The sequence below is a fragment of the Ascaphus truei genome, chromosome 14 (genome assembly GCF_040206685.1).
Source record: "Ascaphus truei isolate aAscTru1 chromosome 14, aAscTru1.hap1, whole genome shotgun sequence".
NCBI lineage: Eukaryota > Metazoa > Chordata > Amphibia > Anura > Ascaphidae > Ascaphus > Ascaphus truei.
In genome coordinates this window covers 40,407,856-40,435,763 of record NC_134496.1, presented here as the reverse complement: position 1 = coordinate 40,435,763, position 27,908 = coordinate 40,407,856, and the positions used below count along the sequence as shown (strand labels likewise).

The 27,908-nt window shown below is 40.9% G+C and overlaps 1 protein-coding gene and 1 non-coding gene across 2 annotated transcripts; both read left to right on the top strand.

Annotated features, from left to right (window-relative positions):
• The first annotated feature begins 948 nt into the window (after nucleotides 1-948).
• On the top strand, nucleotides 949-26,932 carry KPNA4 (karyopherin subunit alpha 4). The gene is made up of 17 exons (XM_075570603.1): nucleotides 949-1,289; nucleotides 12,484-12,528; nucleotides 13,032-13,121; nucleotides 13,668-13,697; nucleotides 13,780-13,832; nucleotides 17,164-17,259; nucleotides 17,349-17,434; nucleotides 18,429-18,515; nucleotides 18,772-18,941; nucleotides 19,880-19,924; nucleotides 20,518-20,649; nucleotides 21,291-21,419; nucleotides 21,882-21,986; nucleotides 22,082-22,153; nucleotides 22,547-22,709; nucleotides 22,975-23,069; nucleotides 23,349-26,932. Exons 1-17 carry the CDS (start codon nucleotides 1,221-1,223, stop codon nucleotides 23,445-23,447), a joined length of 1,566 nt encoding a protein of 521 aa, XP_075426718.1. The 5' UTR covers nucleotides 949-1,220; the 3' UTR covers nucleotides 23,448-26,932.
• Nucleotides 19,222-19,538, top strand: LOC142466291 (small Cajal body-specific RNA 7). The gene has a single exon (XR_012788143.1).
• Nucleotides 26,933-27,908: the final 976 nt, after the last annotated feature.

Here is a 27,908-nt window from a genome sequence, read left to right as displayed (position 1 = left end):
CATAGAGGTAAGTATCTCAGTATATCACAGGTGCGTACATACAGACAGTCCTCGGTTATCCGACACAATGCGTTACTCAAAATGGCGTTGTAAAGCGAAACATGTTTTCCCATAGGAACACTGTTTAAATGAAAGGTTCCGTTCCTGAAGGCATTTTTAACACTCAAATACACCAAATATTTTATGCAGGCAATAAGATATGCAGCACACACATAAATTATATAGTGTATATACTGTATTATATATATAATATAACATAATAAATAATATATTATATAGTATAATATATTATATATATACGCTCTTACGACGCTTTGCAATGTTGTTTATGTGAATGTGTATATATATATATACACACATCACAAATATGGGAAATTAAATACTTTTTGCACAGTAATGCACTATGATTGGGCGCTTTTTTCTTTCATTATATATACACACATACACAACGTTGCAAAGCGTCGTAAGAGCGTTGGATAAGCCATTTTGGCATTGTAAAAATGAATATAGGTATGCATTGCATAGCGTTGGATAAGCCATTCGTTGTAAAGCAAAGCGTTGTAAAACGATGACTGCCTGTAATATGAAATTCCCAGGTACTGGAGCAAGGTAAATATGATAATATACAATCTTGCACACCCCTGATATATCATCATTGTAGCACCTCCAGCTGAACGGGGGTCACCATCAGTATTGTGTTTTCCATATTATTTATGACTTTGTATCATTAACACGAGTACATATTGCCACCATGTTTAATACCTGTAACACCCACCCTCTCACTCCTAAATTGTACTGCGTAGTTAGGCTACGCATGCTGCGTAATGACGCACGGCGTCTCCAGCCGGTGCTTCCGTTGTCATTGTCGCGTTGCCAAGACAACGCTCCCAGCGGCCGGAGGACCAAACGGCCACTGCAAGCCTCGCGCAACGAGAAGGGGTGGGGAGGAGGCGAAGGCCAATCAGCGGCGGGGATTCCAGCGGGTGGGCGGCTCCGTCTCTTCCACTTCGAGGCTCTTCTTGTTACCGGCATTTTCCGCCCGTACCGTGAGAGAGAGAGAGACAGACTGACGAGTCCGTGCGCTTCATCTACGCACCGGTGCCAGCGAACCACCTCCCCACCCGGGAGCACGAGAGGGCCCAGACCTCCCACAAACCCCCCCCCTCTCCCCGCTTCTACCTCCATACATCCCCTCGGTGAGAGGCCCCGGCGCTCCCATCATGGCGGACAACGACAAACTGGACAACCAGCGGCTGAAGAATTTCAAGAACAAAGGCCGCGACTTGGAGGTAGCTGCTCCCCCCACCCTTCTTACTGTGTGTGTATGGGAAGGGAACTGGGAGGGAGGGTGATATGGAGCCGGGGCGCGGGTGATCTCTGCGGCCCAGCCGTGACGTCTCAGCGGCCCGGGCCTTGCCGAGGGAGGGAACTTGGTTGGGGGAGAGGGCCTCGGACCGGGAGACTGCTCACATCCTCCCTCCCCCTCCTACCGTGTGTGTGTGTGGGAAGGGAGGAGAGGGGGGTGACATGGAGCCGAGGCGCGGGGGTCTCTGCGGCCCGGTCCTGGGTGAGGGAGCCTGCTTGGGGGTGAGGCCTAGCGGGTTAGGGAGAGGGCTCAGCAGCGGTTTATTTTTGCTGTAGTGTTGGCGCATTGCAGGAGTTTGCGAAGGGAGGATGATCGCCCCGCTAAACACGGGAAGAAATCCCGCAAATCCGACTTGATCACGGGGATGGAGAAGCAGATCACTGCGCTATGGCGCCAGCATTAGAGTAATACATAAAGAGGATGTAACCTGTGACCAGGGGGTATAGTCGGATACGTTTTTATATGGGGGCAATTAGCGGGTTTTAAGGTCAGGCCCGGGAAGGGGTGTGGTTTCTTCTTCGTTACTCGGTTGCCTTGTTTGTAACCCCAACAATGGATTTAAACAATACTTCTAACCCTTTGTATCTCTCCCAGGGAATGGCTTTGGTATCACAGGGGTTAAATTGTCGCATTCGTGTTTCCCTGGTGAATTTTATGTGATCATGAGAACCCAACCCCCCCCCCCCCCCCCCCACCCCACCCCACCCCACCCCTAGTGCCTGAACTCCAGCATTGTAAACATGTTCCTTCTGATAGTGGGACGAACAACCTAATCCCATGTAAATGGCTGATTCCTTTGCATACCCCCAGGTGGCTTTGTTTGCTCATGGTGCATAGCTGAATGCCACATGTAAATCTTAAAATGGAGCACTAGAACATTAAGGGTAACCCGTGCTGCACATGTCTTTATAAAAGAAGCGATATTAGGACATCAGACAGACCGCTGTGGGCTACCAACACATTTCTAGTTCTTGTCCAACCAGACTTTTTAAAAAATAATTTTTTAAACTTTGCCCTTACTATATATAGTATCTGATTTCTACCATGGCTCTTGGTTGAGATCCGCCCACCCATAGATCCAGTGTACCCCAAGTTCCCCAGAATGTAATCATGTTTGGTATTTGTTAGTTGGTGTTTGAACGCTGATGCAGCTCTTAGAAGTCATGTTGAAATATCTTGGTTTTTTTTTTTTACTCTGTTGATCATCAAGTTAGTCACTGTACACACACTTTGTCCAACCAGTTTGTACTTATAAAATTGTAGAGCGCTGCATATCTGATGGGCGTAAAAAAAATAATATATATATATATATATTATATACACACCCCACAACCCCCCCCCCCCCCCCAAGTAAATCTGTTTCCTGTGATCTGAAGACTGGATAATTGTTGGAGTTGAGCAGATCACTCACCTGAAACAATACTATTCCTGGCATTTGGATATTGGCCTATGGCAGTAAGGTTTACACGTTAACAATGCTGTTATGGTAAACTAGCAATCTACAAAATACAAAGACCCATTTTGAACGGAACAAAAGTTAGTGGTTCAACCGGTCAAAGGCTTGTTATAAACGGCAAACAAGTGTTTGTTTTAAATATTTGCTTGGCAATATTTATTGTATCTTCATTTTTGTGGCGTTGGCCCTAAGGGAGACTGCAGTAATATCTTGGCGTTAAGTATGAGAAACCAGAACTCTTCATAGTAAATATAAATTTTACGTTCAGTTTTGGTAGTGGACTGCTAAAACGTCTCTTGTTTAGGTAAAACAATCATTATGGAAGTAGCTTCTCTCAGTTGCCTTTACTTAAAGCAGGGGTGGGGAACCTTTTTTCTACCAAGGGCCATTTGCATATTTATAACATAATTCGCAGGCCATACAAAATTATCAACTTAAAAATTAGCCTGCTATATTTGGTCAAACATTTAATTAACTCAACCCTAATGTGATGGCTGGAACTGCTTCTCTTTGGTGAGTCGTGTGATGTAAGCTGGTTTTGATGATGTTGCTACTCTCAACTGGTTTTCCAGGTTTGCGTTGGTCAGTCTGGAGCGCAGTCGACTCTTTGCGATGGGGACACACAGACACTCGGGGAGAAATCTGAGTGGGGGGGGGGAGAGAAATCTGAGGGGGGGGAGAAATCACACACTCTCTCAGACCCACTCTCTCTGACACTCTCACATACACACGGGGCATCGGAGTAAGGGGGGGGAATCGGGGCAAGGGAGGCATGGAGCAGACTAACCTCTTGCTCCATGCAGGAAGAGGCGGGTCTCGCTATGCAAGCTCGGATAGAGCTTGCTGCGGATAAAAAAAAAACTTGGCAGCGTGCCAACATGCGGCAGCCAATCAGGAGGCGGGAGTGCCAGCATGCGGCAGCCAATCGAGAGGGGGAGGGTTTTCTTTTTTTGTGCAGGCGCATCGCGAGCGTGCTAAAACCTGTCACCCAGTGGTAACCGGGCGACGGGATTTATCGAGGGTCACAGGCCCCCTGACTCAAAGGGGCCAGACCAAATGATTTCGGGCCCGCAGGCCGGACGTTCCCCACCCCTGTTTTAAAGCCTTCGTCATCCTTTGAAACATCAAATAAAGAAATACTTAAATGTGGAAGTACTGGTGATTGCTGTGGAAGATGTTGCTGACTGCTGGTGCTTAACAAATCGAACATTTCAGGCATAGGTCTGGGATGAGTGATCTAAAGTCTCAGTTGGCACTTCCCAGCTCTTAAATAATATATTAAAGTGACAATAAGGTGTGTGCGTGCGTCCGTCTGTCCGTCCGTCCAAAAAAATGGTATAAGGGCTAATATAGGGTTCCATCAAAAAAAATGGCCTCCCAGAACAAAAGAGAAATCTGTAGCGCTTACCAAGAGGATGGTGTCAAAAAAGGTATTTATTTACACCATGTGAAGTAACCAAACACATCACTGTGAGCAACGTTTCGGACCACTATGGGTCCATTATCAAGCTCTAGAGAGCAGTGCAACAGACACTGACATAGTGCCACAGTGGAGACAAACCAAGCAATTAGATCCACCCACATTTAAGTGTAAACAGGTGTAGATGGAAGGCAGGTAGTTAAACGAGAGACTGCACATGTGCAGCAAAAACATAAATCAGCCATGCCATATACAATCACTAAATACGAGTACCCATAAATCTCAAGAACCACTGGGCTCTGGGGGACCCTGTAGTTAACATGAGCTCAAAAAATATACTCTTGTGAGGGGCTTGCTGCTCAAAATATACATTTTAAAGTGCTGTTACGAAGCAGAGGTTGAAAAGACCTATCCTGTATACTTTATTCTATATTAAATGTAGTTGACTGAGATATTCATCCTGTACTTGTATTGATCGAGAGGAAAGTAAGTTAAACACCAGTAAAACATTGGCCAATTATGTCTCGGGGGTGGGATCAACATCCTTCCTATGTTGAACTTATTTGTAATATCCCGGTATATAACCTTTCTTTCTAAAAATGTCTAAGCTTAAACATATTGTTTCTTCCATCGGTTGAATTCCATAGGAAATTCCACATGTTAACTGGCCTTGCCATAAAGAACCTTTCCTTTGCTGGTGTAATCTTTCTCCAGTTTCAAGGGATGATTGTAATTTGTACTGTCCTTGGGATGAAAAGTTTCCTTGACCGTTACTTGTATTGACCTTGAATATATTTGGAAAAGGTTCATATCCCCTCTGGACACCCCTTTTTCTAATGTAATCGAATCTAATTGGAATAGCCTTTCTTTATAAATCAGACCTGCACTGCTCTTTAATTTGGTGGCTCTTCTCTGAACTTTTTCCACTTCCATAATTTATTTTGTGGAGCAGTGCCAAACTGTATTCAATGTGTGGTCTTACTAAGGCGTTATACAGTGCTGATGTGTTGTCTTCCATTCGACCCATAATCTGTTTTATGAAGAATAATATCCTATAAGCCTTTACGCTACTGCCTGGCACTGAGCACTGTTGGCCTGCTGTCTGCAAGCACTCCTAAATTCTTTCTCTAATGATTGATCTAATTTAGTTTGTATATAGCATGATTTTTCTTCCCAAATGCATAACCTTACATGTATTTGTATGAAACGCCTGCCATTTACCTGCCCAAATGTTTAGTCTATCAAACTCCTTCCGTAAAGAAATTCAATTTGCCAACTCTGCTGCCCATCTTTTAATCAGTTTTAAATTCAAATTTTCACTCTGCCTAATTTCCTTTTTTGTACACTAACATTGTGGCATCGTATCAAAAGCCTTTGCAAAATCTAAGTAAAAACCACATAAATTATATTGACCTGATCTGCATTATTGCGTACCACCTTGGCACTAATAACGTTGGTTTGGCATGACCTATTCCTCATGAATGGAAAATAGGAGTCTATGCTGCTCACCAACAATAAAGTAAATTGATATTTACCGGTGCTCCTGATCCCAGGGAAGACCTGTGAATAATCCAAGATGTATCCAAAGAAAAGTGAATCAAGGCACTTCGGTTTTGTTTCGGAAAATCAATTTATTGAGCCACGAGAACACAACGTTTCGGCTGCTCTGTCAGCCTTTTTCTAAGTTAAGGGGCTTGTCAAAACATTGTGTTCTCGAGGCTCAATAAATGAATTTTCCTAAACAAAACCGGAGTGCCTTGATTCGCTTTTCTGCATTGGGCTATTCCCCATCAATCCATGCAAGCGATTTTATTCATTTTATCTAACAGGCATTCCTGAATAGTATATCGTAATACATGTTCAAGAAGCTTCCCCACTATTGATGTCAGAATTACAGGTGTGTAATTGCCTGGTTGTAATTTAGCTCCCTATTACAATATAGGCACCACATCTTCTTTATGCTAGTCTTGTGGTGCTCCGAATGTTTAAAATCAGTCCTTGAATATTAAATAACGGCCTGGCTATGACCAATGTAGCTTCTTAAACACACTGGGGCATGCCACCATCGCCTGGTGCTTTATTTACTATAACTTAATCAAGTCACCTTTGCACTTCCTGGTGTTAACCTACTGTAGTAAATTGAAACTTATGATTAAAGTAACTCACAATTTTCCGCTATTTTGGAGTGTGTTGTAAAGCAGAACTTTAAATATCGCAGTGTGTCCACAAAAAAACTATTTACCAATATTTTGTCTGAATAGAAAACTGGATGCTTACACAAAGTACTGTGTAGCCAAGGTGACAAGGCGAAAGGAAAAACAATTTGCACTAGCTAAATGGTACTGCAGCTTTAAGTGGGTGAAACTAGACTAGCTGTACATGCCAATCTAGCAGATTTTATGGTTATTAATTAAACATGCCTGTGTTTTCACTCTTCCCTGTAATGCTTTGCTGTTTCTTGTCCTCCATGCTCTGTTCCTCTTTGCTAATGCCTTGCTGTTTCTTGTCCCATCGTCCCCACCTTACTCTCCTCCATCATACCCTGTCCCTCTTTGCGCATTCTCCTGCCATTGCTTTTCGCTCCCTGCCTTACTGTCTGCTCCTTTGTGCAAACTACACTTCCTCTTCCTCCTCATCTCACCTGTCTCCTCTTGCCCCTCCTTGCTCCTGTCCTTGAGGAGGCATTCCGGTTGTTATAGACTTCACTAGACTGTCTGTGTGGCAGTTAGCCACTGGGGGTTGTACCTGGTATGCTATATCTGGCATGTGACAGAATACTTGTGACCTCATAATGAGTTGCAGACATCCCTGGCCTTTTTAGATCTTTATAGATGTATCCAGTCAGGAGTGCTTGTGATTTTTATTTGTAAGTGTGACATCAATGTGCACCCACCAAATCTAATCTTTAGGTGGCAATTGGTGGTTGAATTATTTAATTGTAGATTATTTCCTAATCACTTGCCTTAGGAAACCATCTATCTGATATTAGTTCCTTTTTATTTTGCTAGTGATAACCAACTAACAAAGCAAAGAATCATAGTGCTGCATTGGGGTAAAGTAGATGGGAAAATGGTCAGACTAGGTGGGCCAAGTGGTTCTGATGATCTACCTCCAATAGTCTCTCTGGACTCCATCAGAGATTTGTTTGGGAGTTAGTTAGCCAACTAATTATTGCAATACAAGAGCATTTCTGTTTTCTTATATTGTGCTGACAATGTATGCAGCTCTGTACCTTGAATTTTGCAGAATTGTTCCTGCCCAGTAGAATTTACAATGTAGTTTTTGTGCCCAAGGCACAGGGAGATCTAGTGACCTGCCCAAGAACACCACGGTTTTTAACCAGACTCTACTGCCTTTTCTCGGTGAGCCACTTCATATTCAGGCTCCTTCTTGTGTTTTTTTTTCCCCTTTCTCTCTCCTTTCTCCCGAGTTGAATGTTCATTTGCAGGTGGTGGCAATGAAGCTTCTACATAAAGCAATGAGTTGTAGCCGGTTAAACTCCAAGGCGACTTCAAACATCCATGAGTATTTTGGTTAAATGACTAAGCAATGCCGTCACAGTGAATCACTAAATTGATCACCACATTGAAGACAATTAATATATCCATGTTGATTATGGTTCAACCCTGGAGAATTGTTACCAACTTCCCCCAAGAGGTTAAACACTTCATATTAAAAAAAAACAAATCTGATGTCAGTGCTTGCACTTAGGCTAGGTAACACATCTTACTCATTGTTTCCCTTTAATAAACCACAAACTGAGTTATTTAATTAGTATTAGCAATCCAGGGTGCATATCTGAAGATGCCAATGGTTTGATCTGTGCTTTACTGCTCCCCTTTTTTTGGAGGTGTCGGCAGTCATTACTCTGGAAAAGCACAGTAACTTTCTGTACATTTAGTTTGCTAATTTCATCATACTGTATAGAAGTATTCTGATAATTTTAGGTTTTTCTTTTATACATTCATGCTGTTCAGGATATGTTCCCACAATATAACATTTGAAGTGTGTGTGATTCATTTGTCTGGCTATTTAGTTCATTTAAAAATTGTTCGATTCTACACAGGCCAAGTACACAATAGTGCTATTGTTTAAATCCATTTGTATTACCAGATTAGACATGATCACTGAGCATTTTACTCTAGCACAAATTGCACCTTTTGTAATTGCCCCCCCCCCCCCCCCCCCGACACTATCCCTAATCTTATTGGGTGGTGATGGCCTCATAATTACCTTACAAAAAAAGAATCCACAGGTACATTTTTGAATTCTGAGACCGTATCATCAATAGGGTTAGGTAAAGTCTGCAAAGGCCTTTTGAACCATTTAGTTGCCATGAACACTATTTTTTTAAGGTGTGGATCACCTCCCACTGCTATTGATTTTTGTTTTGTTCATTTTAAAAGCGGCAATGCATGCAGGCTTTACTTTTTTTAATACAGAATTGAAGTGGGGGGGGGGGGGGTCTCTGGAGCTGAACCCCATTAATTTCAGCTCCAGGTAGAACCCGCTTCCGGGGAGGTGCATACCTCCGAAGGTAGGTGCCGACAGCTGCTCCAGGTTTCACGTTATTGCTGCTTTTCAAAGCTCCTGCGGGCCAATTGGAAGCCGTGACGTAAACCGGTGCAGCTTCCAATTGGCCCATGTGATGCAGGAGCTTTATACTGCAGGAGATACCGGCACCCACTTTGGAGGCAAGTATCTTTGTTAGCAGGGGTGTCCCAGGAGCTGAAATGAGCAGGTTTCAGCTCTGTAGACTGACCCCACCTGCTGCAATCCTGTATTTATTTATAATAAAAAAAACTGCACGCATGGCTTCTTTAAATAACTCTTAAAATCAAAAAGGGGGTTTTCCCCCCTCTTCCCCATTTGCTTTCCTGGGATCAAAACTGTTCATTTTATTAGTGCCCTGTCTCCAGCTTGCAGATGGCATTCTGTTTAACCACATAACAGATGCAGGGATGCCACCTATTTGAACCTATTAATATGTTTTCCCTTCCTGAAATTTCTGTCCCTATCACAATTAGTTGATCTTGTTTGCTTACCACCTTTATGCTCGATTTAAAAAAAAAAAAAAAAATCTTGATGTGCCTAGCATACAGCAAAGGCATAACCTGTATCATACTCGCATTGAGCCCTTTCACAAAGGAATTTGTTATAGGGCACATTAACTATAAAAAAATAATTCATTTAATTTAGATTTCATACAGATTTTCATATTGTTGGTGTTTTAAAATTGTGGGTCTCTAATGCTTTGCTATGCAGCATTATCTAATTTCAAAGCCTGTCTAAATTTATACTGCATACTCACTGCTCCTGTGACTGACTTTGCTTACTGTTGTAGGACACTGTGTACTTGGAGGTGGCTTTTATCCAGCAAATTCCCATTGAAGAAGCATTTTGTATTGCTTTTGGCACGTGCATTTTTTTTTGTGTGGATCCATAAATTGCCTACAACAGTGGTGTTCAAAGACCCCATAACAGATCAGGTTTTCAGGATATCCCTACTTCAGCACAGGTGTCTCTTAGGGCCGTTCTATAGTGTGTGCGCGCGAGCGGCGCTTATAATTAGCTGACGTTAGCCAGTCATTCTATAATAGGGCCGTGCACGGCAGTGTTCGTGGAACCGGCCGAAGGGGGGAAGATGAAGAAAATTGTGTGTTGATTCACTCACACAATCTATACATACACACACACACACACAGTACCTTTCCAGCCTTTCGCACGGGCTCTGTACACACAGTGGGCGTCACGTGTATGTGCGTTCGCACAGGCGCACACACTATAGAACAGCCCTTAGATTGATCCAACTGTGCTGAAGCTGTGATATCCTTAACCTGACCTGTTGAGGGGTTCTTGAAGACTGGAGTTGAGCACTTCTGGTCTACAATATGTTGTGACTATCACAAGCAAGAGTATACAAAATAAGTTAAAACACTGACTCCTACAAGAAGTAATGTAGCTATGGCCGTCTCTAAACACAAACCATGAACATGAAGCTTATTGTCCATGTAAAATACCATGACTTCATGTTTCATTTTTTGAACTGGTCAGTTTAGGGCAGGGGTGCGCCCCCCAAGGGGGTGGGAGATTTTGCTAGGGGGTCACTGGCGGTTGCAGAGGCCCCACGCTCTTCCCCCAGGCATATAATTAAATGCTGGGTGATCGAGTGGGGTCCCTGCAACACTCCACTTACCGGGATTCAGCCGGCTGTGTGACGCGTCGCCGTTGCAACGTGACGTCAAATGACGCCGCGGGCCATGTGACTTCACACGTGTCAAATGATGCTGCGGGTCACGTGACGTCACATGACCACACAGCGTCATTTGATGCGGATACAAGGTAGGTTAGAATCCTTATTTGTTTTATTTTTTTTGTGGTTAGCATGGATTGCATCTTTAACCATTTTGCTTCCTGTCAGTCATAGCAATGAGCATCTGTCGTGACTGCTAGGAACAAAAGCTATTGTGTCTGCTTTTGGAGATGACTTGCCAGCAACTTTAGAAAAACATGAGTGATCTAAGAATTAGGGAGCTCCTATAAAGTTCACAATGGGACAGGTGGGATATTTAGGGGGTAATTCAGTATATTCTGTAGCAGTCAGCTGAAATAAACTTGAATGGGGGCGATCGGCTGCAGTATATTGAATTACCCCCTTGGTCTGTCCAAGGTCCTGCAGCCTTTAGTCCTTTAGTGTTGGTAGTTTTGAAAATGTACCCGTTTTAATTAAATTGCACACCCCAATGAGTTTTTTTTATTTTTTTATTAGGAAAAATCCTATTTATATTTTTCTACCAATTTATTTCTTGAGATTGCCCCTTTGTCATGACTGATCCTGTTCTAATGAAAATGTAATGTATATTATTTTTACCCACACAATAGTTTTAATTCAGTTTAGCGAATAACTTTTATTATTATTTATGCTGTATTTCCTTACTGTTCTGTGGTTAATTAAATGCAAATGGTTTGGGTCGGGGAGTTTAATAATCTGCCTTTAGAATTTTAAAGGCAAATTATTAAAATTAATTAATGTCTAGACCAAGGGTGTTAAACTCCAATCCTTAAGAACCACTGATTGAGTCACTAAGGGCTGAAGCAGGGATATCCTTAATACCTGACTTGTGGGGAGAAAAGTGGACTGGAGTTGATCCACCCCTGGTCTAGACTACTCCTTAACATTACAAATGAAATGCAAGCGCACCACCCTGCAGATTTAGGCCGCTGAGCCGCGCTCACGCTCGACATTGAGCCCCTGCAGCCGCAATGAGAATGGCTTTAGCAGGTGCTCGCGTGCAGAAGCGTAGCAGACAGGAAAATGTTAGTTTCGGCGCTAACGGGAGCGCAGGGCCAGTCACATGAGCGGTTCGCCCAATGAGGGCGAACCAGCTCCGTGACGTCACTGACACGCCCCCCCCCCCCCCCCCCTACACGCCCCCGGACGGCGCACAAACTAAGGCCAGGGAAACCCGCTTTCCCTCCGCCTCAGCGCGCCTCCGCATGGCTGAAGTCACTATGGACTCAGCCTTAGAGTGCGTTTTACTAAATGGTTGCTCATCTTTTCATTTTCCTTTCATGGTGTTAGTAGTATTGCTTGCTGGGGCATTGCCAGAGTTGGCAGGAGCACAACTTTATTTAGCTTTCTTAAGAGCAAACCGGTTTTAAGTTGTTGGCTTCTGTCATAATGCAATGGTAATGACCTTTTATTACATTATGGGGATAGCTTTGTTTGTGTAAACATTTAGATAGCATGGAAGAATTATAACCCAGCGGATGAAGTGGGGTTACATTCGAACAAATTCAGTACTGGTTTACAACAAATGTTTTTAAGCAAACTGTTGTAGAGTACCAAACACTTTTTATCAAAATGTTAATACAATGTATAAACAGTTTACCGTCTGTAGCACAAATTAGCTTTTAGTTGTAGATCGTGTGTCTTCTGACATGATACATGCAACAATTCTTTTCTCCCTCCCAACGTAAAATTCAGGATAAGAGAAGTGCTCCACAACTGCTTTTTAGAGGAGATGGGGGTGGGGAGGGATGGGGCATTTAGGCCTGGTTGGGGTAGAGACTGATGTGCATCAGATAAAAGATTGAGGAGGGAACAGTTGGGGCAAAAACGTTTTTTGTTGTTGTTTTTTTTAAAATATATAAATCGCATTCAAAGTTCATGCTTGTAAAAACCAGAAAACTAGAAAGATGGTCATTATCTATAATACCTTTAACTTTATTTTTTTGCAGAGTATGAGAAGACAGAGAAATGAAGTTGTCGTGGAATTAAGAAAGGTAAGATCAAATGTGTAACTTTTCTTCTCGCCATGGCACATCAGAATAATAGTTTGGTTTACCAGCGGGCAGCACATTCAGCAGTCAAATGTCTGCTTGTGTACAACCTGTTTTTGAATAGTTTTCTGGGTTTTTGGGACCACCCCTCAGGAATTTAGTAGCATTGGTACACAGGATACTTGTTTTTGTCTGATTAACACTTGGCATTCAATTCCCATATATGCCTGCTCTGAATCCTAAGCATAAATATGGCACTAAATATTCAAAGTAGGTCATATGCAGTCCACTATTTGTATTCAACAGGGAAGATTTAAATGCTTTAAATTGGAAATGAGTTTATACTGTTATTACATTAGATACTGTTGAACTATATTTGGAATGTAACCTAGTCAATAGCTAGAGGAGCTTTCAGTGTTCATGTACCAGGTTGAACACCTTTCTTCAAAGGATTATAGCTATCTCCTTTCATTGAATTGCTATGTTTTTTGTCTTTCTCTTTAAAGAATAAAAGAGATGAGCATTTGCTAAAAAGACGAAATGTTCCACATGAAGATATCTGTGAAGACTCTGATGCTGATGCAGATTTTAGAGTGGTAAGTTTCTATACAGACTAATCTGCCCCACCAAATATGTGGCTGTTTGCATTTTCTACGCCCTCTTTCCTGTTCCTGCTGCTGTATCATTTTACCATGGAGTGATGAGTTGGGACGGCTGGGTTTCAAAGGTGCCCCAATTAGCTGCTTCCTCTACACCAGGCGTAGCCAACTCCTAGTTCTCAAGGGTTACCAACAGGTCAGGTTTTCACGATATCCCAGCTTCAGCAAAGGTGGCTCAATCAGAGGCTCAGTCTTTGCTGAAGCAAGGACTAATTGAGCTACCTGTGCTGAAGCGGGATATCCTTAAGACCTGGCCCTTGAGGACTGGAGTTGGCCACTCCTGCTCTACACCATTTATCCTTAGTATACTTCCCCACTTCCTGTTTTGTCCCATGCCCATTAAACTTATTTTCAAAGGTACCACATAATGGGTGTACTTTTTCTTACATCCTTCGGATACACGTCAATCTTCTAAATCTATATATATATATTCGAGACACACACACACACCTTCATGTTCTCATGTCTTTTTTCCTCTTTCAGCAAAATACCTCCCTGGAAGCAATTGTACAGGTAATAATGTTTTTGTCTCACGTAAACACGAGTAACTTACAAATTGCTTAGCTCTTACCACTCACATTTTTCTCCATTGTAGAATGCATCAAGTGATCACCAAGGTATTCAGCTAAGCGCTGTGCAGGCTGCAAGGTAAGGATCTGGTGGGCATTGCCAAGTCTCTTACTATGGTTTCCAGTCCTGTTACTTTGCACTGCAGACATAGTGTGTGCGTCCGTCCGTCCATCCCCCGGAGAGGGGCTTCCCTGCTCAGCTGTGAATAATTACTACCTAGAGAGGTGCTATCAGGGACAATAACGTATGTATATAACAATAAATCTTTATTCAAAAATAAGTAAACACTAGAAGTAATTAAAACCTAAAGGAGTGCGCTGTGAGAAACCAAATACAAGGGCTTCTGTTGTCAAATGGCATAGGTATATTAACCCTAGAAAGCCAAATATGCTGGGTAAATGCAAAGTGTAGGATTACACCCAAACGTTGGTACAGTGTATGTGATATTGCCAAGATAAACCCCTAATGGGGCTGAAGTCAAAATAGAGGGTAATCCTGCTTAGTGTAGCAGTTTAAACTCAGTTGTGCTGTGTGATATCATATGCATTATATTAGATATATCACCGCACAAAGGATGGTCCAGATATTAAACAGTTAACCGAGGGTGTCGTTAGTAACACCCTAGCATAGATTCATGAACTGTCAGTGATGTCCCAACTATAAAGGGTAATACTCCATATACCACTTGATCCTTTCATAGGATATATTATGCACGATCTACTCACAGAGCCATGTTGTATATGCAGCCCTGCGTTCACTCGCTGTTGCAGACAATCGCAGCAGGACATATGTAACCCTCATAAACCTCACTCTAGCTAGTGGGATCCACGTGTGGCCCACATCATGGTTAACCCTCGGTTAACTGTTTAATATCTGGACCATCCTATGTGCGGTGATATATCTAATATAATGCATATGATATCACACAGCACAACTGAGTTTAAACTGCTACACTAAGCAGGATTACCCTCTATTTTGACTTCAGCCCCGTAGGGGTTTATCTCGGCAATATCACATACACTGTACTAACGTTTGGGTGTAATCCTACACTTTGCATTTACCCAGCATATTTGGCTTTCTAGGGTTAATATACCTATGCCATTTGACAACAGAGAAGCCCTTGTATTTGGTTTCTCACAGCGCACTCCTTTAGGTTTTAATTACTTCTAGTGTTTACTTATTTTTGAATAAAGATTTATTGTTTTGATTGGTAGAGTGCATCATTTAGGGATCCTTCCTCTCCGATTTATATATATATATATGTGTGTGTGTGTGTTCCCCCTCACAACTCTTACCGCTGGCAGGGTGCAGCAATCTCGGTCTTCTCCCCTGAAAACTGTACTGTTTCCCCTGCAGGTCCTGAAAAAAATGGCTGCACACATGGTAATGGGACGTTGCCACTCAACATGGCATCATGCCATTTTTTTCAGGACCTGCCGGGGAAACGCTACAATTTTCAGGGGAGAAGACAGATCGCCGCGACCCGCACACTTATTCCGCCCGGAATGCAGGATTAAGCAGGCACTCTGATTCATAATGGACCATAGACATTTTTTTTCACAACACCTGTAGTGCCTGCTTCATCTACAATATATATTCGTAAACCTGGTTTACCTCTCTACACAGACTGAGAACAATGTCCTCATTTATTTGTCTTAACAATAGCATATCTGTTACACTGAAATCTAGACATTTATGGTAGCTACTACTTTGTCTGTGTATCTATAATAAGTCTGTCAGGACCATAGCTCCGAGATCTGAAACTTTGTAAACCTCTTAAGGGGACCCTGGAACTTTTTTTTTGTAACACGTTAATTTTAAGTGATTAATATATTTCTGACAAGCAAGTCAGCCAGTGGGTGTTGTACAGGCATACCCCGGTTTAAGGACACTCACTTTAAGTACACTCGCGAGTAAGTACATCTCGCTCAATATGCAAACGGCAGCTCACGCATGCGCCTGTCAGCACGTCCTGAACAGCAATCCTGGCTCCCTACCTGCACCAAAGCTGTGCGCAAGCGGGGAGACTATAGAACCTGTTACACATGCGTTATTTATATCAGTTATGCACGTATATGACGATTGCAGTACAGTACATGCATCGATAAGTGGGAAAAAGGTAGTGTTTCACTTTAAGTACATTTTCGCTTTACATACATGCTCTGGTCCCATTGCGTACGTTAATGCGGGGTATGCCTGTACTTGGTAGGATATGTGTCTGGCACATGACATCATAATGCGCATAGCCTTGTAGCATATAAGGAGAGTCGTTTGTTATTAACTTTACACAGGAGAGGTGGGGAAAGAAAAGTCATAGAGGGTATAAACGTATGTATCTATTCTCCCTCACTTGAAGGTGGCATTTTATTGATTGGGTTAAAGAGGGCCCGATTATCGAGTCGGTTTCAAGTCTGCAATGGTAAAGATTACTCGAGTACTGCAATCCGTGCGAAGCCAGGCACTTTTGCAAATACTGTATTTATTACTATATATGTAGCTGTGCTTTTTATACCATATATTCAATGATAAAATAGATGGTGGTACCAAAGAGTTTTTGGGGGAGGGGACATATCTTAATAGACCACACACATTGTTTAAGAGAAATTTATGATGGTGTTGCTTAATTAGCTGAAGTTGCAGTAATATAATCTGTCTTTGATCTATGTTGGCATTATTACCTTTGTTAGTTTAGGGAAGAACTTTGGAAATTCTTGGGGATGGATATTATTCTGAAACACATATATATTTTTATGTTTCATCTATCGCTCATTCTTGCAAGTGTGATGTCTAGTGCAAGAAGAGAGGCAGATGCTTTGGAAGTCCTTTAATGAGCAGCTGTACTTCAAATCCTTAATCAAACTCCTTTTCTGGGAAGGGAAGAATGGCTTTTAAGGCTTGCTTGGTTTCCTGAAGCTAAACCAAGAATGGAGCAACACAACTTAACACAATGCTTCCTTTTCTCTTTAAGATGCGATTCGGTTCCATGCCAGTTTAGCAAGTTTTTTTATTTGGTTGCAGAAGGCTTGTTTATATTCCAGTTTTAAGCCCACACATCAGGTTCTATTTATACCTATGTTGTCAGAAGCAATTGTTTCTTATTTTCAGTGCTTATTCTGTACACCCCACCCTAGTTACCGATCATTAGCCCTGATATGCATCCAGACTTGACTGGTGGCTCACTAAAATAGCTTCTTGTGATTCCAAATATCAATTAAATCCTGCCAGGAAATGAAAACGGTACTGCGAAAAACCAAGAGATTTTTTTTTTCTTTTCTGTTTTTAAAAAATAAAGTGTACTGCCTTGGGGGATGAATATATTCTGATTTAGTGGAAAGTTGCACATTCATTGTGAACATATGCACACACGTCCTATGCAAAGCATTGCTAATTTTGTTCTTTTCCTAAACAGAAAACTCCTGTCTAGTGACCGCAATCCACCAATTGATGACTTAATAAAGTCTGGGATTTTACCAATCTTGGTTCATTGTCTAGAAAGAGATGACAAGTGAGTATTTTCTTATCTTATTGTCTGCTTCAAATCCACTTACTGGTCACTTTTTGAAAGTAACTGATGTGACTTGTTTATTTCTCTAGTCCATCTCTCCAGTTTGAAGCTGCCTGGGCTCTGACAAACATTGCATCTGGAACATCTGAACAAACGCAAGCTGTCGTCCAGTCCAGTACGTATGTCTCTGTAGTTTTTTGCCAGCAATGTACTGTATTACAATGTGATTTGCAGCTCCCCTACAAAGTTTTCTGGAACTGTGATGATTTCAGCTGTCATTGTTCTGTTTTCTGGAGTCCACATGCGTATTATTATGATATATTCATGTTTCAGATGGTTTAGCAGACAACACAAGTAGGCACCCCTAGCCTTCTGTTAGCTGACTTGAGGGGATGCAAAACACCTGAAGCCTTTCAGTCCTGTGGATTATAGTTTCTGGCGTCTTTGGGCCACAATTACAAAGCAATGCTCATCCATAAGACACCTTCTGGTGCAGGAAGACACCCTTACAGCCGATTGATTTGCATGTCATATGGAGTAGCACTGCTTGGTACATATGGCCCTTGACTTATTGTGAATGCCATATTTGAGATGCTAAATTGTACTGTAGCTTGTGGTTGAACATTGATGTTCAATAGTTTAAATGGTAGGACATCAAATTGCAACCTCAGTATGCAATCAGTGCCTTGTGCCACACAACGGATACAGGCTGCCCTGCAGTTTAGTTTCTTTGAGCAGTGAATGTTGAAATACATTTAAATCGTTTTTTATCTTGATCAGGGGGTGGCAAACGCCTGTCCTCAAAGGCCACCTACAGGTCAGGTTTTCAGGATATCCCTGCTTCAGCACAGGTGGCTCAATCAGTGGCTCAGCCAATGATTGAGTCACCTGTGCTGAAGCTGGGATATCATTAGAACCAGACCTGTTGGCCACCCCCTCATCTAGACCTGTGGATTGTAAGTGCAGGCAATGACACCTTGTGTATATTACAGCAATACATGATTTTCTCGACCATTTTGAAGGCAAATGCTTGGCAAGCTTGTTTGGAGGTTTTATATCATTGGATATTTTTGCTCGGCACTCTCTTCAAAAGCAGAATTGTCACGTTTACGCAGTTTCTGTTGTAATTCCATATCAATAAAATACGTGTTTTTTTTGTGTATGTGTAGATGCTGTGCCACTATTCCTGAGGTTATTGCATTCTCCTCATCAAAATGTTTGCGAGCAGGCAGTGTGGGCATTGGGAAATATCATTGGTAAGTATGCTTGATGTTTCTAACTAAAATCACCCCGTGCAAGGCGCTGCTTATTAAAGTGCTTTTGAAGTGTCCTTATCTCCTCTAGGTTAATATTCTTTTCATAGTGTTTTTAATTGTCTTTGCTGCGAGAGGCATTTGTATGCATGTTACAGTGGCGGTCCAGAGTTACAATGAATGCAAAATAATCTGGAGAGCAAATGCATCTAGAGCAGGTGTCTTTGGTAGAGATGGTTTCACTGTTATTTTTGAACAGGTGATGGACCACAGTGCAGAGATTATGTGATCAGCCTTGGAGTGGTGAAGCCACTGCTGTCTTTCATCAATCCATCAATTCCCATAACATTCTTGAGAAATGTCACCTGGGTAATGGTTAATCTCTGTCGCCATAAAGACCCACCACCACCTATGGAGACCATTCAAGAGGTAAACACGAGCACATTAAGCTACCAGCATGAAGGGAGTGTCCTTTTACTGAAACAGTAGGGAATGTATAGAAGTCTCCCAATAGAATGTGAAAGTGAGCGTGAGTAGGGGGGGTAACCATGGAAATGAGGAAAGTGAAAGGAACTCCAAATAGTGTAATGCATTATGCTGGGGAGATGAGCAGGTGCTTCATGGGATATTTCAGTGGATCATTTCTATGAATCTCTGTTGATCTCTACATGCCAAGCAAATGCTCAGCAATGTTTCCAAAAATTACTCTTGGGAGTAATGAAATTGAGATTTGGGGGTAAATGTTAGTATTTTTTACAATTGACATATCTATTAATTTTATGCAATTCTACAATTTAACTAAAATCTAATTAATGTGCACATGTTTGTTGTAGCTGTGGTTATTAAAGGGGGACTCTGAAGTTGTGGATTTTGGGGTGCATCTGATGAATGTTGCTTGATAAATGGCTTTACTCCAACATTGCTGGTGGTTGGTGCCCCAAATTAGCTCCTCTGAATAACCTGCATACACGTATATCTCTTAACAGAGTACATTGTCAGGTGTTTTGTACCTGTGATCTGATCCAAAGAACCTTTTGTGCATTGCAAGTTTGTGGTTTAAAAAAAATTAAAATCTAATACGTCATGTGCGCCTAATAAAACAATGTCATGTGATGTAACCTATTATGAGAGAGTCAAGTTTGAGGAGCAAGGAGTGAAACCATTCATATTCCTTTTGGTTTAAACAATGAATTCATGTCTGAGATGACATTAACCCCTTCAGTTCAAAGGGGTCTGCAGCCTAGCGCACAGAATTAAATGCCAGGCTCCTCCGTCACTGGTGAAGGCTAAATAGAAATGTTGGGGTTTTAGTTTTTGTGATTTCCATTTATTTTTAGTACTTACATTTACAATTTATATTTTGGCAGATTCTTCCAGCACTCTGTGTCCTTATTCACCATACAGATGTAAATGTAAGTAAATGTTAATGCATTAGAATTTTATGTTTTGTAATTGATGTTTTTATTTTCTGTGCTTAATGTTTAAAAGTGAAGGAATCTTATTTAATTTTTTTTAGTGGGATTGACGCCGGCGGTCTCCGGGGCTGAACGGCGTTAATTTCAGCTCCGTTGACCCCCTGCTTCCTGAGACACTTGCTTACCTCTGTAAGGGGTGTCGGTAGCAGCTCTGGCTGGGCTGTGTTTGGGGAACATAATGGCAGCTTAAATGTCCTGTGTCAGACAGGCCAATAGGAAGCTGTGATGTCAACCCTTGCAGCTTCCTATTGCCTGCATTACCAGGACCTTTAAACCTCGAGCTGCTACTAATGCCCACTACGGGGTAAGTATCTCGTGAGGGCGGAGAGAGGGAAAGGTGATGCCCAGAGCTAAAATGAACGCGGTTCAGCTCCGGAGCAACCTCCATCCAACCTATTTTTAAAAATCCAACATGTTCTGCTTCTTTAAACTATTTTAGGAATGCAGGAAATAGTTTATTTTATTCCCTTTTAGTTTATTTTGACTTGTTGCAATTGATTTATTTTGTTTTTAATTTCTTTTATACTTAGATATTGGTGGACACAGTCTGGGCCCTTTCCTACCTAACAGATGCTGGTAATGAACAAATTCAGATGGTGATAGACTCTGGAATAGTGACTAATTTGGTGCCTCTTCTAAGCAACCCTGAAGTTAAAGTGCAGGTAAGGGTTTTTAGTTTTCATGGGGGCCATGGTTAAATCATTACTAGTGAATGTTTGGCTGGATATGCAAGTGTTTAGTATGAAGACCACAGTTTGCATGCCATGGGTACCCTTGGAGAAAATGAATGTCGCTGTAAATAAGTCTTGGTACATGACTGCTACCTGCAAGAATAAAATAGCCTCTTTGGAGCATGTCCCCAGGTGCTAGAGCAGTTTTACTCCATTAAAATTAATTAAACTATTCAGCAGCAGATACTGACTACACAGCATGTTGGCTAACTATCTTACATTATGCGTGCAGCCTACACGCTTGACTATCTGTGGCAGGTGTCTGGAGGTTCTCTCCATTGAAATAATTGGTAATTGTTTTGGTTACAATGCAATTTGAGATGTGGGAGGGGCAGCTTGCACCCAGTGAGGATCTTTTAGTGCCCTTTGAGGGGGGGGGGAGTTAAGGAAGGAGAATTGGGGAGTAGCATGTCCATAATAAAGATTGTTTGTGAATATCATGAGCAATTTGAGAACACTTGAGGGGCGTGTAATGTTGCCCCTTCTGTGCAAGAAGTGCGTTACCAGCATATCGAGCATTAGACATGTTTCTCGGCCAGCATCGTTCAATGTGTTTTGTGCTTGTCTTCCAGACGGCTGCTCTAAGAGCTGTAGGTAATATTGTTACCGGAACTGATGAACAAACGCAGGTTGTTCTGAACTGTGATGCCCTGTTACACTTTCCAGCATTACTCACACACATCAAGGAGAAGATTAATAAGGTACGTCTGTTCTGACATCTTTGCAAGTTTTGTTTCTGCTTCGAATCAGCTTCTGGCTTAAGGGAATTGGTAGAGATTCATGAACCTCCACTAGGGGTTAATGGTGTGTTGGTGTGTTGGTGTGTGTGAAGCACTTTTTCCTTTGCGGCCTGTTTGATCTGCAAGGCTCATGTTAGGGAGGGCCACCAACAGGTCGGGTTTTAAGGATATTCCTGCGTCAGTACAGGTGACTCAGTGACTGACTGAGCCACCTGTGCTGAAGCAGAGAGATCCTTAAAACATGACCTGTTGGTGGCTCTTGAGGACTAAAGTTGGTCACTCCCAGGTTGTGTATTTTCTCTGATTTTATCATATTAATGGTTTCTGGTATGCTTAACGGTATTGGTGTAGTTTTTAATAAATGGACATGCTTCTGTATTAATAAAGCTGTAAATCGTTTGTGTATATATTTGTTTTTTGCAGGAAGCGGTGTGGTTCCTATCCAACATCACTGCAGGGAACCAGCAGCAAGTACAGGCAGTGATTGATGCAAATCTTGTACCAATGATCATTCACCTTTTGGATAAGGTAATCCTGTGTAGAATTGCACAACGAAACTTGACTTATCCCTGTGCACCAGTCCTGTAAAGTGCACTGTTGATGTTTTTGTTTTTGCTTTTTAGGGTGATTTTGGAACCCAGAAAGAGGCTGCTTGGGCTATAAGCAACTTGACTATCAGTGGGAGGAAAGATCAAGTGAGTAACCTTTTGCATTTCTGAAGATCCTGATTGTATAGCTATTTATTTCTTATGAGACTTTATAACCAAAGCACTTCAACGCACAAAACCAACCATGAAAATAATTATGGCTATTTCCTGCTTGTATTTCTGGCTATTATTTTGTACTTTTTTTAAAAACTATGTAGGGGAAAAAGTTTTTAGGTTCTGTAAAAATTGTCAGTTATTCTTGTGTAGACACCAATACTCTTGTCATGGATGGTGTATAATGTAGTGCAAATATCCTACACTTTAAGTCTATACTGGTGTACTTTAAAGTTTAAACTGTGCTTTTTGCATGCTTATTTGTTTTCTCTTCTCATCCTCTCCCTCTTCTTTCCCCCCCCCACCCCCTCATTATATCTTACTTAGGTTGCATATCTTATCCAGCAACATGTAATTCCTCCATTCTGCAACTTGCTAACAGTAAAAGATTCCCAGGTCATACAAGTAGTGTTGGATGGACTGAGCAACATATTGAAAATGGCTGACGATGAGTCTGAAACCATAGCCAATCTTATTGAAGAGTGTGGAGGTATGGTGCCACTTTATTACCGTAGTAGAAGCCTGTAACTAATGTTTAGTTGAGATTGTACTTTTGACGTATTGCATACTCCCTGCTAATTTGTGTAAAAATGTAATCTATTGATCATTTCGATAATTTATAAGGGCATATTTTACTGTTCATGAAAAAATGTCCATTGTACAATTATTTTGGTGGTGATCCCTGTTTTTGTATGTTACTTTCACGTTTTATTACTCATGCATGTTACTGCAATTGTTTATCTGATTTGTGACAGGCCTTGAAAAGATTGAACAACTGCAGAGTCACGAGAATGAAGATATCTACAAACTGGCGTTTGAAATCATTGACCAGTTTTTCTCATCAGATGATGTAAGTTTATTGCTAATGTCCACACACCTGTCCTACATTTTTACAAAGGCATTCATTCTTTTAACCATTGACATAGTTTAGTGGTAAACAAACCTTGGTATTCTTACTGTCCAGCATTTCGTGACCTGAAATGTAGGCATTGGTGAAAGCTGCTGTTCTGTAAAAAATTTAAATGTGATGTTTTTATTGATTGGGCTGCAAAGTTAAATGTGTAAACTATTTGGTTTTTAATCTCCACATTTTTTCTTTTCTCTCTCCCATTCCTCCCTTTCATTTTAGATTGATGAAGATTCTAGCCTTGCTCCAGGAGCAATACAAGGCGGAACGTTTGGTTTCAATTCATCTGCCAATGTACCAGCTGAAGGGTTCCAGTTTTAGGAAGGATGTTTGGAAGTTAGGTACAGTGCAGCACTGAAAACTGGTTTGATCCATCAAGCTTGGCTCATGGGATCTGCTGCTGCATTAAATCGGAGAAAGAAATGTGCGGACTTCATTTGGATCACAGTAAAGACCAAATGAAGTCAAGGTGGCGTGTGGGTGCGAGTGAGAATGAGTGGCAAATGTAATGAAAACTTCACACTGAATGCTTATATAGGTTGTGCAGAGAATAAGGGCTACAGGTCAAAGATCTTCAGTGCCCGAGAGGGAACATTGACCTAATAGAGCAATTGAGGAAAATGAAATGCAGTACTATCAAGCCTTGTAAGCATAGAAGAAACACGTGGGTCGGATGCCCGTGTAAGTCCAAGGAGAATAAGCCCAGGCCTTGCTAAGAAGCTCCGTATGAATGGACAGCATTGAGTGAATGTCTGGACACAGCGTTGTGGAGCCAGGCTCATCGTTCGAACGTGAGGCTCTTCACTCCTGAAGCAGACTCCCGGTCCAGGAGTGGCGTGTGTACGAGAGTGTGGGTGTGGTGCTGTATGTGAACGCATGCAAGCTTGATTCGCCTTCAGGGGGTTGATACTAAACCTAGAAAATCATCACAATAAGTTCATAAGTGTTACCTTACACTGGACATGAAAACAAAGATCGGTTTAGCAGCAGATTTTTGCTTTACTCCTGCAGCCTGTGTGCTTTCTTTTATTTTCGTTTCTGTTTTTTTTTTTTTGTTTTTTTTTCCCATTAGTTTATTTTTATTTCTAATTTACTAGTATGGCTTGTTTTTTTTGGGGGGTGGGGGGGGTTCCTTTTTTTTTTTTTTTTTTTTGTAAAGCGAGGAAATTTAAGAAGGCGTCCTGTGCATCTGCACCAGATGAATGTTTGATGTTATGCAAACTGTTCCATATCAAAACTGATTTATATACAAAAAAAGTGCATGGAAACCAGAAATGTCCCTACATAATACTGTTTTGCAGTACAAGAGTTGCTATATAAAACGGTAGAAAAAGTGGCTTAAAAAAAAGCCATACTTTCATTTTCAAAGAGAACACATAGATATTTGCATGTGGTAACCTACAGCATAGTTTAATTTTAGATGCATTTTGTTGAGTCCTGTACAAATGTTTCAGTAGAAGCTGTGCTGTTTCAATCCCTATTTGTTTTCAAACTTTGTTTTCTATGAAAATGATATGGAAACATCTAAAATTACATTTGGTGCATATGTACTGCTACATTGAGTGTTAGGTGTGACTAGATGTACAAATTGATTCGACACCTTTAATATGCCCAAACAGTTCCATTGTTTTAGAACCTTTTATCTTCGATGTAGGCAGCCATGAACAATCTATTTTGAGCCACTTTAGGGGAGGTAACTTTGTATTTTTTTTAAACTTGCATTCATTGCATGCAAGTGTCTTTTAATTGGAAGAGTGCCTCTGTTTGAGGAAATGCACACTAAATTAAAAGCAACATTGATTTGTATAAATAAGAACTCTTTATAAGGTGGCTCATTGTAGGAAATGCTGTGCCTTCCCCTTGAGCACAAGTGTTGCATGAACAACAATTTGCTATTATAAGATACAAAGTTAGCCACCATTAGCATCAATATCTATTTTGTGTTTAAAGTTAACTGGTAATTCTGAAACGCTAGAATGGATAAAGATTATTTTGTGATCATAACTCTTTGTTGGATTAGAGTATTTTTGCAGCATTCCTTGTCATCTGAAACATGGTTAAAGTTTAAAACTACATACAGCAGAAAACTAGCTTGTACATTTATTAAAGTAGGAGGCAGGCTAGGCTGTCATGGGGAAATAAAGCGTAAACCTTGAGCTATTTTGCCTTTTTTTTTTTTTTTCCTTTCAATGAAGAACTTGAGCAGTTACCCACACTTTGCTAATTCATTTAATCGTTTGGGAATGCAGTGGGGAAACTCACAGCTTCAATTTTACCTAAACATTAATATCTACACATTTTTACAAGGAAAGGCTTACTTTTTTTTTTTCTCTTCAGTTCTTGAAGTATTCTTTGAAACCCTTGCGAGATGTTGACTGCATTGCAGCTGTAGTTTTGTCAGCTCTATTTTACTTCTGTATTCTGCTCAGTTATTGTGATCGTAATGGGGAAAAATACAAGAGCGAATATCTCTTGTGAAGATGCTACATATGTAAGCTGTAAAGTAAACGTATAAATGCACTAAATATGTGCCATTTTGTGACTTTGCCATAGATCCCACATTTTGTGACACTTTCTTGATTTCTAAAGTAATAAAAGTAATCACAATAAGTATTCGGTTGAATCCAATTGCCGGCTCAGAAATAGAATACAAATCTGATAGTAGAGCAAAGATGTAGGAAATGTAACTTTATTTTTTTTTTTAAATGTACATATCCATACATGTGGAAAACAGACTTCAGCTTTAAATCTTGAACATCTTTAATTACTAGTTGGAGATGGCGGTGAATAAATAATACATGATACATTAGAGGCTTCTGTAAGAAATAAACCTTTCAAAATGAATGGGCTTTAAAATGTGGTCCTTGTACCCATAATATACCAATATTTATTATGAACTCTGAATGATCTGGTGGTGTAATAATTTCTGACAAAGTAGTGCGATTTTCACACTCTGTGAACTTAATGCGTGGAAGGAAGTGTAACTTGGCCTCACCGACCGGCATATCTTGCATCAGTCACTACTATAGCTTGTTCTTGTTAAATACCCACTAGATACGTATTTTAGTAGCCATGAATATATTAATCTCTTGAAAACGTGTATTGGGAAGCAGTATCCCAACAGGATTTATATAAATATTGGAAATAATGGGCCTAGAGATGCAATGATTGGTTTATCAAAAGGATAATGGAAAATGCAACCATTGGTATTTAGGGAATGTGGTTTTTACCAAAAACACCACAGGCGGCTGATCATCTTGCACTTCTGGTTAGATCCAATAATAGGAATCAATGCTACATTTTCTTTTGAGCTTGACCTCTGGTAGCAGCCCTGCTATGGGTTGGAGACAAAGCAACCCAAGGAAGTATGGAAATGTATAACAAGTGCAGATACACACAATTCAAATATGGCTTACATTTTTTTTTTTCTAGTGTCAACAGTTTTTTGTAAAATAAAAACACTGAAAAAAAAAACACTGATTTTGAAAAAAGATGCCAGAATCCTAGGTGATTTTGTAAAATGTAGGTAACTTAGACCTGTATGTTTTGAGCTATATCTTGCTGAAATTCGCAAGGTTGCTTTAAACATTTAATAATCATTAAATTGTCTTCTTGTCACGTCTCCTGGCTGTTTTGCAGTTCAGCGGAGTAGGCCTTCCAGTACTTTTCCCAAAAGGCAGTCCTCCTTGTCACGCAAAAAGTAATTTGCCAGTGGAATTTAGAATTCTTTTTAATGAAACAATCATCCTTAAAGTGAAACGTTGACTTTTGAAAATAAAGTTTTCCTTTTCAGTCAAAATTCTCAACGGCGTGTGACAGTTTTATTTATAGGTCATAAAATGTTACCTGAATCAGTGGTATAAAAATGAAATGGGAGGAGGTTGGATCTTGCTATAAGACATATCGTGTTCCACATGGGCTGCGTTTAACACAGCATTTAGTTGCTTCTTATTGTGTAAGCAACAAACCTTTATTATTTGTGTCTAATAAGATATTTATTCCATTAAAGCAGGCACAGGTGGTTTAAACCGCCTTCAAGGACCAGCCTCTGATAGAGGTGAGCTGTGGTCTGAGATTACACCTTTGTTTTTTGGTTCGGCGAGGAAGAAGCTCTTCCCGGAAAGAGTCTCCTCCTGTACAGTCAATAGAAAGCTTCAGTGATATTGCAGCTTTATATTGGTGGCCCTATTTGTAGTGTCACCTCCACACACAACAAATATCTTGGGTACAGTGGGGGGGGGGGGGCGGCCCATGGGTAAAAAAAAGTTCCAATTTTTTTGTGGGGGTGCTTTAAAAGTGCAATTAAAATAAGTTTCCTTTCTCTTTACCACAGTACACCCCCCCACCCCCATATCTCTTTCTACCTTGGGGCAGGAGTGTGATTTTAAACCAACATGACATTGTCATTGGTTCGTGGTTAAAGGGGAGCATGCAACATGTTCTAATTTATTAAACGTTGTCTTAGAAAAATATGTAAATACATTTCATAGTGCTGACAATATATGCAGCAAAATGAGGCTTGGGTGATAATTACTTGTGCAAGATCACAAACACTTTTTTTTTTTTTTTCTCCCTTCTCTTTTACTGGGTTCGCACTTCAAAGACATGATACTTGCCAGTAAGCTACTTGTTAAACATGAAGACGGAGTTGTAGTTGTGAAAGCTTTTAGCTTTTGAGGGCTTGAACAATAAACGGGCAATAAAACGGTTTGTGTGTAGTACTGTACTGGTTGAGATTCAATGTATTTCGGTCATACATGGCATATAAACAGTCTCTACATG